Source organism: Dendropsophus ebraccatus, chromosome 14, assembly GCF_027789765.1.
Source record: "Dendropsophus ebraccatus isolate aDenEbr1 chromosome 14, aDenEbr1.pat, whole genome shotgun sequence".
Classification (NCBI taxonomy): Eukaryota; Metazoa; Chordata; class Amphibia; order Anura; family Hylidae; genus Dendropsophus; species Dendropsophus ebraccatus.
Genome location: NC_091467.1, coordinates 43,756,110 through 43,768,438, shown reverse-complemented (window position 1 = coordinate 43,768,438; position 12,329 = coordinate 43,756,110). Strand labels below are relative to the sequence as shown.

Genomic DNA, 12,329 nt, shown 5'->3' with positions numbered 1-12,329 from the left:
GGGGCGACCTGCAGATTGCATAGTGTGCACATACCCTTTGGACTCAAATTGCGAAAAAAAGATGTTGTGGGAACATAGCCATGTACTGACATCATGTAGTTAGCTCCTATGCTACCCCCTTTAGAGGTCTCTGAGTTCGAAAAATATCTGCCATAAAGGTGTATAAGAAAATCATTCAGCACATATTTGTGAATCTAAAAGCAAGACCGGTAAAGATTTCCAGAAAAGGAAATGTGATTGTCTAAGCAAGCAATTCCAGGTGCTGACACTGACACCAGGAAATGCAGCGGAACCTCTCTGTCAGAACAGCAGCAATTGGGGAGCAGGGAAGGTAAGTATAGGGTTTTTTCTATTTTACACCAGAGCTAAATTATTACACAGAATAATAAAACAGAATACCCCTTTACTACAGCCATCTCCAAACTGTCACAACTCCCGGCTTTAACCAATGTTTCATGAGTGCAGATAAAAGCCAGACACTGTGTTATATGCCATTTAATAGCTGGACAAAATTGTGAAACTCGGTGCAGGGATAAATTGTAACCTGGGTATAGCACAATGCAAAACAGCATTAATACATACCACTTGCTAAGCCAGGTTGTCAATTAATAGGGTTTACAACGATCCCCAGAGTGTGGGCACCAGATTTTTGGGGGGAGGGTAAGAGGAAAACACATGTGGGAATAGGAAGGGGCTAGAGAGTTTAAAAGGGATCAAGAATAGGACAACTCCGCCAAGTCCACACAGTCTAGTCTCAAAATTGTCCTTTTACGTTATCAATGGAAGAGAATGAAAGTTGAGTCCAAAGTGTGTCAGGAAAAATCAACCACAAGCGAGAAAGTTATGATTTTTTAGGGTCTTGTGTGCTTCTTCTCTTCAGATCATTGAGATCAACTGGCTTAAAAGCTAGAAAGACAGAAGGCAAAATACAATTAGGACTGAAACTAAAGAGATCTTATGGTGCGTTTACACAGAGAGATTTTTCTGACAGATCTTTGAAGCCAAAGCCAGGAACAGACTATAAACAGGGAACAGGTCATTAAGGAAAGACTAGGATATATGCTCTTTTCAAATCCATTCCTGGCTTTGGCTTCAAAAATCTGTTAGATAAATCTCTGTGTAAACGCACCATTATATAGTAATAAAACCATGCCTCATTTTCTATTCTCTTGAACATTCACCTTCCCCCAGCCACAACAGGCGACTACTGGAGACCTGCTCTGTACAAGATGCAGGGTGGGCCTTCTGGTGGTCTCAATGTAATCCAGAGAAGACCATATCAGCAAGGCCCCCAGGTCTGTCTGCTCATTAGGATAATTACTAATGGGCAGAGGTAATCCCACATCATGACCCCTTCCCTCTTCAGTCACTTTTCTGTTTTGCACTTTTGTTTTTTTCCTCATGTTTAAAAGGTCATAGAACTGGCATTTTTTCATGTACAGATCCATAAGAGTTCTTTTTTTTTTTTTTGCAACACCAATAGTACAAAAAAAAAAAAATATTTAAAATTTTCTGGCTTTGACGTTTAAAGATCTGTAGTTTTGCGCTTTGCTGTTTTTACGCTTATGCTGTTTACTGTGCCAGATCAGGGATGTGGCGTGTGTTAAAGTAAATAAAGTGTGTGAAAATAAATAAGTCTAAATTAAAGGGGTAGTGGGGAGTTTGACTTTTATTCACTTAATAACACACATTACAAAGTTATACAACTTTTTAATGTGTGTTATTTAAGTGAATAGCCCCCTTCCCCATGTTCCCCCCACCCCGGAAGTGTTGGTGCATTATACTTACGTGTTCGCTGTCGACCCAAGATGGTGGCTGGGGTTGACAGCGAACGCGTAAGTATAATGCACCAACACTTCTGGGGTGGGGGCAACATGGGGAAGGGGGCCATTCACTTAAATAACACACATTACAAAGTTGTATAACTTTGTAATGTGTGTTATTTAGTGAATAAAAGTTAAACGCCACACTACCCCTTTAATACATTTCGTGAACTGAAACATATACAATGTATAAGCATTTCTAAAAATTTAATGTTTGAGAGATATAGACTTACTAATACCCCATGAGTCTGATAACCTGTTGCTCTTGGTTATGACCCGTCATCCATTAAGGTGGGTTACACACATGCTGAGCTCAACTGCAATGTCTTTATCTCTCCCATTAATATAGGCAGTTGATCTTCACTGAAAATACAAGAATGGGGGATTGTAGGAAAGTGTGTGCTCTGGTGAATGGCAACGGCAGGGTCACAGCTCAGTGGAAATCGGGAAGTGATCGGATCCATGGAGGAGACAAACTATACAAGTTCATTTGCTTAAAAACAGAATGTTTGTGTATCTATTACAAATCTAATTTTACAAACTTTATTTCATTGGACAACCCCTTTAAAGGGAGAAGTCTGGTGAAAATATTTAATAAAGTATTGTTTCGGCCCCCAGAAGTTATACAAATCACCAATATACACTTATTACTGGAAATGCACATAAAGGGCTTTTTTTCCTCCGTACTTACTACTGCATTAAGGCTTCACTTCCTGGATAACATGGTGATGTCACTTCCTGGATAACTTGGTGATGTCACAACCCGACTCCCAGAACTGTGCGGGCTGTGGCTGCTGGAGAGGATGATGGCAGAGGGATGCTCAGTGTCCCTCCAGTGCCCTGTGTCCCTCAGTGTCCCCCTGACATAACCATTTTATCCAGGAAGTGACATCAGTGACATCACTTCCTGGATAAAATGGTTATGTCACTACCTGAATAAAATGGTGATGTCACGACCCGACTCCCAGAGCTGTGTGGGCTGTGGTTGCTGGAGAGGATGATGGCAGGGGGACACTGAGGGACACAGGGCACTGGAGGGACACTGAGCATCCCTCTGCCATCATCTTCTCCAGCAGCTACAGCCTGCACAGTTCTGGGAGTCGTGTCGTGACATCACCAAGTTATCCAGGAAGTGACATCACCATGTTATCCAGGAAGTGAAGTTTTGATGCAGTAGTAAGTACAGAGGAAAAAAGCACTTTATGTGCATTTCCCGTAATAAGTGTATATTGGTGATTTGTACTTCTCCTTTAAGTTATCCTTTATGCACAGAATTGAAGATAAGCTGATCATGAGCGTCTGATTGCTGGGACCCCCACAAGTCCAAAGAAGAAGGATGAAATAGTCTCCTAAATGAATGTTGCATATGTGTGGTCACTGCTCCACTCGTTCACTATGGAGTCACAAACATTTCCACGGCCCCACAAGTTATGACTGGAGCAATGGCTGCACACACACTGTCTACACTACATATTCTGGGAATAATTATGTCTCTGTTCTCCGGATAAGGGGGGGTCCCACCAGTCAAACCATTAATTAGCTTGTTATGAGATGGTAATACTCCTTTAAATGAAGGGATTATGTATCTAATGTGAACCTCTGGCATTCAAACAGAGCTACAGTATTTAGTTTTTTTGACAATAAATTAAGGGTTTATTGAGACTTCCAAAACATGGTCACTTTCTTCTGGAAGCAGCACCACTCTTTTCCCCAGTTTGGCTGTTGTTTACAGCTCAGCTCCATTAGAGGTGTACCACATACATATATGTAAAAAAATACAAATATGCAGGTTTTGTAAAGCAACTTACATCCCTGTACTGCTCCCCCTCCCCCCACACACTCCCATAGATTTAATCATTCCCTGCTTTCCTCTCTAAACGGAGACCCTGTCATTGCCATGTAACAGTGCCCACATTTTCCCACAATCCCTCTTGCTTGCAGACTCAGTGGAGACCAACTGCCAGTATTTCCTGGAGACAGCAATTGAACTGAGCATACCTGGCCCAACTTAAAGGGGTAGTTCACCTAAAAACTTTTTCTTTCAAATCAACTGCCGCCATGAAGTGCCAGAGATTTGTAATTTACTTCTATTAAAAAATCTCAAGCCTTCCAGTACTTATCAGCTGCTGTATGCCCAGCAGGAAGTTGTATTATTTCCAGTCTGGAGAGCAGGAGAATTTTTCTATAGGGATTTGCTGCTGCTCTGGACAGTTCCTGACATGGACAGAGGTGGCAGCAGAGAGAACTATGTCAGACAGGAAAGAAAACACCACTTCCTGCTGGACACACAGAAGCTGATAAGTACTGGAAGACTTAAGATTTTTTAATAGAAGTAAATTACAAATCTCTGGCACTTTATGGCACCAGTTTATTTGAAAGAAATTTATTTTTGGTGCACTACCCCTTTAAGGCCCCGTTCCCACTGAGGAAAGGTAGCGGAATTCCGCGACGGAATTGTCCGCCGCGGAATGCCGTTAGCCTCCCGCTCATAATGGGAGTCTATGGGAGGCGCGGGCTCCTGCCCTGTCCGCGCTGAAGAATGAACATGTTCATTCTTCAGCGCGGACAGGGCAGGAGCGCGCGCCTCCCATAGACTCCCATTATGAGCGGGAGGCTAACGGCATTCCGCGGCGGACAATTCCGTCGCGGAATTCCGCTAACTTTCCTCAGTGGGAACGGAGCCTAAAGCAACAAAAGCAACAGTTTATCAAAACAAAGCAAGCGCATGGGAGGACTACCAAGTCTATGGGGGTGATTTATCAAACATGGTGTAAAGTGAAACTGGTTCAGTTGCCCCTAGCAACCAATCAGATTCCACCTTTCATTCTTCACAGACTCTTTGGAAAATGAAAAGTGGAATCTGATTGGTTGCTAGGGGCAACTGAGCCAGTTTCACTTTACACCATGTTTGATAAATCTCCCCCTATATCTCTTAAACAGTACAGTTTCAGAAAATCTTGAACATTAGAAATAGGTTTTATTTAACATAATGCATCGATTTAGACCAAGTTTTCTTAATTAAAAAAAAAAAAAAAAACTTTAAGCTAATATTGGCAAATGTTTTCTTCATTTTATACGGCATTAATACTTACATTTCAAGTTGTTGCTTGGCTGTTTCTCCACATATTCTTCCACAAGTTGACGGTCAACGCCAGATACAGGGTTTCTTAGGTCCCGCTCCACACACTGCCACGCTGAGATGTTAAAAAAAATAAAAAAATCATTGTAGAATTATCAATTTGTATATCACAGTATCAAACAGTGCAAGGACTCGCCATCCCAGGTGATTTATTTAAATCATACATGTTTATTAGAAATAACAGAGAAATGGCATAACACAGAGCTGTAAAAATATGCTCCCGAATTATTTAATGAAGAGCAGCAATATTTACTACAATTGACATTTGAAGCAAGGTGACAGACTTTCTTTAAAGGGAAATTGACAGCACGGATATATCCATACTATCAGTAATGAGTGTTCTTAGGAATGCTCATTTGCCTGATAATCGTAAAAGGAACAGCGATCAGCTGACTAAATCTTTTTGTAGCCATAAGATATCCAAAAGGTGATGTGCAGCCGATAACACTGCATTTAAATGTGTGCATAAGCAGCCCAGCAATCGTTGGTGCTACCCGGCCTCTGGCCGAGACAGGAACTGTCCAGAGCAGAGGTTTTCTATGGGGATTCATGGAGATGTCAGCAGAGAGCACTGTGTCAGAAAAACTAAAACAACATTTCCTGCAAGAGATATAGTAGCTAATAAGTATAAGAAGACTTGAGATTTTTTCAATCAAAGTAAATTACAAATCTATATAACTTTTTGACACCAGTTAATTTGAAAGAAACAGATTTTCGCTGGACAACCCCTTTAACATGCTTGATCCTTGTCTCCCCTGACACAGATATCATGGGACAGTCCTGCTGCTTCCATGTGCATAAGATACTTGACAGGATCTGTTCATGTTTCTTACCTTCGTAGATAAAACGCACGTTCTCCTCATGGGCTGGGGTGAATATCTCACTGCTACTAGGAGAGCGCGTGCTGCTCGTTGGCCGCTTCCCATTAAACACTACACGAGACACTGGGGAGCTAATAAAAAGAAAGCATTTGTTTTAATGGGGATGAACTGCAATACCAGAGGTATCCTGTGGACAAGTGTGGCACTCTTTCTGCCACAAAACAGACCCTTTAACAAGACAGAAGTACATTTCTTAATGTATGATCTTGATGATACAATTACCTGGTCATTGCTGAGCAGTCAGGTGTTTTGTCTGGAAAGTGATGTGCACTTTCTGGTCAGAAGGCTTGAGATTCTGAGAAGAGGAAAAGAGAAGTCAAAATTATCCATGTATTCATCACACAGAGAACATACGGCCAGCACACACTGCTAAGAGGGTATATAACATAACCCACAACAAATGTCATGCACAAGACCATTTACAAGCAATAAACAGAGAACGATGACATGACAGGATATATAAGCAGAGGGTAAGGGTCCTTTAAGGGTCTATTTACACAGAAAGATTATCTGACATTATCTGCCAAAGATTTGAAGCCAAAGCCAGAAACAGACTATAAACAGAGATCACATCATAAAGGAAAGCTTGAGATTTTTCCTCTTTTCAAATCCATTCCTGGCTTTGGCTTCAAACCTTTGGCAGATAATCTGTCAAATAATCTTTCTGTGTAAATGGACCCTTACACGGTCAATTTTCATCAGGCATGTAAAAGGGCCAGCGAACAGCTGACAAATGAGAAATGTGTTAATTGTCCGCTGATCGAATCTTTTTTGGGACCATTTAAATCATCGCTGGTTGACACTCATTTTCAGGTTTAAACCTGATGAAGTTTCCAGGCTACACGACTGAGCATTCTATCTGCCACTATAAAAGGGCCCTAAATTAGGTATGGTTCATAACAAGCAGCCAATATCATGAGGGGGCAGTGTAACTACACAGTATAGATGCTTAGTTGTGTAATAGGTTGGACCATGTATATCTGTAAGCAAGTATGAAAGAAGCATGGAAGGGGCTATTTGTTTCATGTTTGACATCTACCATATTTTCTAAACTATAAGACAAACCTTTTTTTTTAGCAAGAAAACATCTTGCTAAAAAATACCTACATCTTATAATCAACAGTGAGGGTCACTCAACGGGTAGACCCCTCATTGCTTCACCAGGTGATTGGGTATAGTGATTTTGTGCTGTGCCCAACCACAACTCCTACCTACACAGTGCTCTCCCTGCTGCCACCATCTGGGCAGGAGAGGAAGCCGATACCATGAGCACCTTACATCTAGCTTCCTTCAACACAGGGCTTGTCTAGGAAAACATACCCTAAACTCCCATTAACTAGGTAACAGAGGTATTGAAATGTGAATATGTGCCTGTTGGCATGGCAGAGCAGGGTGTGCGTATGTCCCTGTCAGTTACCACACCCATCAATCCTGGAAAGATAACGCTTTGGCTGGTCGGGTATGATGGGAATTGTAGTTTTACAACAGCTGTAGCATTGCATAATCTAATGATGCATTTACAGACAGACTTATCTGACACATTATTGAAGCCGAAACCAGGAATGGATATGAAAAAGAGAGAAATCTCAGTCTATGCTCTATGACCTGATCTCTGTATATAATCTGTTTCTGGCTTTGGCTTCAAAGATCTGTCAGATAATCTGTCTGTGTAAACGCATCATAAGGGTATAAACACACAAACCATATACGCAGCGTATTTACCGATACGCAGCAAATACGCAGCAAATTAGATCTAAATAACTGAACACAGCATCAAATCTGCTGCGTATACGGTGTGTGTGTGTGTTTATACCCTAAGGGTGCGTTCACACCTACAGGATCTGCTGTGGATCCGCAGCAGGAAATAAGCTGCGGATCCGGTAAGTGTGAACGTACCCTAAGGGTACAAACACACACAGCAGATATGCAGCAGATTTGATACTGTGTTCATTAATTTAGATCTAATCTGCTGCGTATGGCAGCAGTAAATACGCAGCGTATATGCCGTGTGTGTTTGTACCCTTAGGCAGTGTTTTTCAACTCCAGTCCTAAAGTACCCCAGCAGGTCATGTGTTCATAATTTATATAAATGGTCTTTTAGAATAGTAATTTATTATAGTCAGTGCATTAGTTATTACCACAGATGTTCTTTGTATGGGAGATGCTCAAAGGATCACCTGTTGGGGGTACTTAAAGTGAATGTACCATTAGGTACAGGCTTTGGTTTTTTTTACATGGATAGATTGGCGTCGGTGCCACAGTCCTTTTTTTTGACCCGCAGGGGGTTTATGGCGGGCCGGTGCATGGGAATAGACTGGCGCTGGGCGTGGGAACCGAAAGCAGTTTTAAAAAAAAGAACCTAGACCTGTGTACACACAGCTGCTATTTGTTACAATGTATCAGGACAGGCCATCTGTAGGGCACAGGGGACCCCAGTAATAGGGACATTGGGTGCCGGGATATGGCCGATTTTTCCGTTTCTGTCACGTCGCCTACATTTGGTTCAGGAGTTCGCTCCCATACACGGGGTCCATCCCACACACCGCACCATAGGCTAACATGGGACCTGGGGCTGAAGGAAAGACACTGCTGGGCACCTATCCTATGCCAGGGCAGAGGGAACACATGGATGCAGCCTGGCTACAGTATAATACAATGACCTGGGCACATGGGGGGAGGAGAGGTCACGGCTGATCTCCACATACAGGAAAGCGACCCCGGCACGGGGGGGGGGCTGCTGGGACTTGTAGTTATATCACATCTCACACAAAACCGGGCTACAGACGCCGCCCACGCTACGATCTCACATTCTACCGACCCCTTGAAGTAAACCGCCGTATCACGGTACCACCGCCATCTTCCGGTTTATAACAGCCACTTCCGGCGTCTTACCACTACTGTTGTTGTTGTTGTTTCTCCGGTTCCCAGCTGGCAGGCCCGGAGCGGAAGTGACGTCACGCCGCGCCCCCGAACGGAAGTGTCTAGAGGTGGAGCGCGCGCCCGAGAGAGAAAGGAGGCGGAGGAGCCGCGAGGTCTGTTGGCGCATGCGCAGGAGACACCAGTCGTTTGTTATAGTCACAGTTTGACTGAATGGTGTGGTCGGTGAGGACCGTATCGGTAGATAGAATGTAACGAATGCTCCTGCTGTGAGAAGGTGATTGCAGTGAAGCGCTCAGCCATTCGCTTCTCTCTGCTCTATCAATTGGTCAAGGTCTTAAAGCGAAAATCTTTTTCTTTTAAGTCAACTGGTGTCAGAAAGTTATATAGATTTGTAATTTATTTCTATTAAAAAAAAAGTTCTCCCATACTTATTAGATGCTGTATGTCATGCAGGAAATGGTTTATTTTCAGCCTGGCACAGTGCTCTCTGCTGACATCTCTGGCCTAGACAGGAACTGCCCATATTATGAGGGTTTTTATGGGGATCCTCTTAGGAAAACCTCTCCTGCTCAGGACAGTTCCTGTCTCCACCAGAGAAGTCAGCAGAGAGCACCGGGTCTGAATGAAAATAAAACAATATTTTTCAGCCTACCGATTTAAATCTAAATTTTTTGCTAGTGATAATAGGTGTAGTAGTACAGGTATAGTACATATGGGGATTAGTAGTAGATAATGGGAGTATCCGTATTGTCAGTAGTAGTTTTAGTTATTTGGTAGGCAGGGAGAGGTGGAGTGTCGTGTCAAGTCCTTATCTGCTCTCCATTAATGGCACAGCGGTCTTCCCTGACCGGGGGACTCGTCAGTGCCTGGCAGCAGCTGCTGCGCCTGGAGGGTCTTTTACATGCAAGCAGTGGGATCTCCTGTGTGCGGATGCAGCAGCCTCGATCTAGAAGGGGCGCTGTGACCTCCAGGAGGAGCAGCTTTCAGCTCCAGCCCCATCAGACTCAAGCTGGTGGCCACCGGTAACCGCACCTCCCGGGCCCTGAGCACTACTGCTCCCCCTGCTGGTCACAGCACCCCAGCTGGATCCAGGCTGCACAGGATATCCCCGCTGCCCACACGTGAGAGACCCTCTAGGAGGGAGTGCGCTAAGGAGAGAATGCTGTTAGGTCTGGAGTCTTGGGCAGGGTAGGCGGCTGCCACTGGGGTGCCCTATGAGTCCTGTGAGAAGCAGTTGGCTCCATACTAGTGTGGTGACGATGCTGTGGATAGTTTATCAATTTTTTTTGTCCCTAGAATACCCCTTTAAATTGATATTTTGGTATCAGAAAATTCTATATTATAACCTGTAAACTATCACCTCAAGATATAACTTATTAATACTGTATAGAGTTATCAATAATAGTACAGGCTTCAGTGTGGTTTTGCTTGCTTCACCACTAGCAGGAAGTTGAGAAGATGTGTATTGTCTCCAGCTCCCCGGCTCATTTCTATCTACACAAAAAACGCATCATCCTCTGACGTCACAGGAAAATGGCCTCTGAGCTCTCCCCCATGTCACTATCAATGACAAGCCCTTCCAGCCTACATCACCATTTCTTTGTCGTATACACGTAGCTGGCGTGTTGTCATACTGCATTGGGCTAAGCAGGCAGCTTTGTCCGGGAACTGACAGGGATAATGTGGGAAAGGAGCAGTAGGGTGTACTGTGGTGGGGATCTGAGAGAAAGAAATACATTGTGGGAATTGTAGTATTGAACCCCTCAACCAGAAAGTGCAACCACAAAACTTCTAGGGAATCTGTGACTAGGTTTATGCTGCAGCATATACTAGTGCCAGAAATGCTGGAAAGAACAGTGTATCATTCTGTTCAGCCTTTTCCTAAAATGCCAGAGGATGGGCTTTGTGCTTCTGCTTTCTTCACCCTCTGGCTACTGATTGACAGCTGACTGCCTGTATACAGTATAGATAGACAACTGCTAATCAGCGGCTGGTGATCAGAGAGAGCTGGTGCTCATGAATATCGAGGACTTCTGAGTACACACATACTGGAGAGGACTAGTGTGGGGTGCTTAGAGTCCTCCTTATTCAGGAGAATATCTCAACCTATACTACCCCACTGCCATGCACAGTATAACATTGAGTGTATTGGCTGTGTACTGTATGGCCCTCTAATGATTTTATAACCCCCCATATGGCCCTCAACGGGGAAAAGGTTCCCCAACCCTTGCATTTAATTATTTCTTACCCAAAACATACTGACTATCTACAATGTGTTTACATGCAGGTGCTTTGGCTCGACAGGTGTTGGCAGGAATAGATGGCCTATCCTGAGAATCAGCACCAGTAAAGGACCAAGGTTAAGGAGTTGGTACAGGAGTGGTGCTGTGTCTTAAGAAACGCCATGTTAGTTACTGTGCCTTATGGAGAGCTGCACTACTACTGTTCTAGTTGCTGGTGGAATCCCAGTATTGTCTCTCCAACCAGTCATATATCAATAATACATCCTATTTATATGATTAGATATGAGTAAATTTATAATAAGTTCAGGTTTGCAATGCTTGGCATTTGACTTCTGGTGGCTGGAGAAGATGGATGCATCCCCTTTGTCCTCTCCACTCACAAACAAGCCCAGCATGCATGTGCACTAAAGCGTTGGGAGATATAACTGTCCTGGCCAAAAAACTATATAAAGAATTTGGCAGACTTTTCTTTATTGGGGGGGATTAGTATTTTTTTGTGATTTATCAGTTTTTTGTGTAGGTTTTAGCTAAAATTCACCATTACCTAGTTTTCTGAAAAAGGCCTATAGAGGTAACCCCTTCAATGGAACTTGTATGAGGAGGATGGGCAGTGGGGGAGTAACTTACTTGATGCCCTAAAGGGGTTATCCAGCGCTACAAAAACATAGCCACTTTCCCCCCTACTGTTGTCTCCAGTTTGAGTGGGGTTTTGAAACTCAGTTCCATTGAAGTAAATGGAGCTTAATTGCAAACCGCACCTGGACTGGAGACAACAGTAGGGGGAAAAGTGGCCATGTTTTTGTAGCGCTGGATAACCCCTTTAATATCAGGCAGTGTAATAGGACCCTTAGTGGTACATTCACTTCAAAGTGATTATCTCAAGATTGTCCACAGGTAGGTGATAAGTGTCTGATCAGACCCCCAAGGGAACACCATTCTTGTCATCATCTGGGGTACCTGCAATTAAAGGGGTTATCCAGTGCTACAAAAACATGGCCACTTTCTTTCAGAGACAACACGACTCTTGTCTCCAGTTCAGGTGCGGTTTGCAATTAAGCTCCATTCACTTCAATGGAACTGAGCAGCAAAACCCTGCCCAAGCTGGAGACAAGAGTGGGGCTGTCTCTGGAAGAAAGTGGCCAAGTTTTTGTAGCGCTGGATAACCCCTTTGAATAGTAACTAGCCTATATTGTAGCTTTATGACATCTATTGTCACATTACCATTGTACACCAAAGGCACTATATTTATCAGACCATTAACATATATTGCATACTGTTACTGTCCTTTTTTAATTGCTTCTGTGTTTGTAATCAGTCGTTATTCTAAGGGCCCGTTCACTATTACGGAATCAGCACCGAAATT

The 12,329-nt window shown here is 43.4% G+C and overlaps 1 protein-coding gene across 4 annotated transcripts; it reads right to left on the bottom strand.

The window, feature by feature from the left end:
• Nucleotides 1-480: 480 nt before the first annotated feature.
• MCRIP1 (MAPK regulated corepressor interacting protein 1) lies at nt 481-8,844 on the bottom strand. Of its 4 annotated transcripts, none has more exons than XM_069951647.1 (5): nt 8,736-8,844; nt 6,066-6,138; nt 5,796-5,914; nt 4,916-5,017; nt 481-906 (listed from the first exon to the last, which is right to left on the bottom strand). In XM_069951647.1, the coding sequence occupies exons 2-5, from the start codon at nt 6,071-6,073 to the stop codon at nt 842-844; spliced, it is 294 nt and encodes a 97-aa protein (XP_069807748.1). In that variant the 5' UTR covers nt 6,074-6,138; nt 8,736-8,844; the 3' UTR covers nt 481-841. The 4 variants fall into 4 exon arrangements, with proteins under 4 accessions (XP_069807748.1, XP_069807749.1, XP_069807750.1 ...); XM_069951648.1 differs by having other exon boundaries at nt 8,662-8,748; XM_069951649.1 differs by lacking the exon at nt 8,736-8,844 and adding an exon at nt 8,504-8,646.
• Nucleotides 8,845-12,329: the final 3,485 nt, after the last annotated feature.

Excerpts from the sequence above, each read along its gene's own strand:
- MCRIP1 (XM_069951647.1), bottom strand. Across the intron at positions 5,018-5,795 it reads CGTGCGTTTTATCTACGAAG|CGTGGCAGTGTGTGGAGCGG; the intron begins GTAAGAAACATG and ends TTAACATCTCAG. Across the intron at positions 907-4,915 it reads GCCAAGCAACAACTTGAAAT|CTTTTAAGCCAGTTGATCTC; the intron begins GTAAGTATTAAT and ends CTGTCTTTCTAG.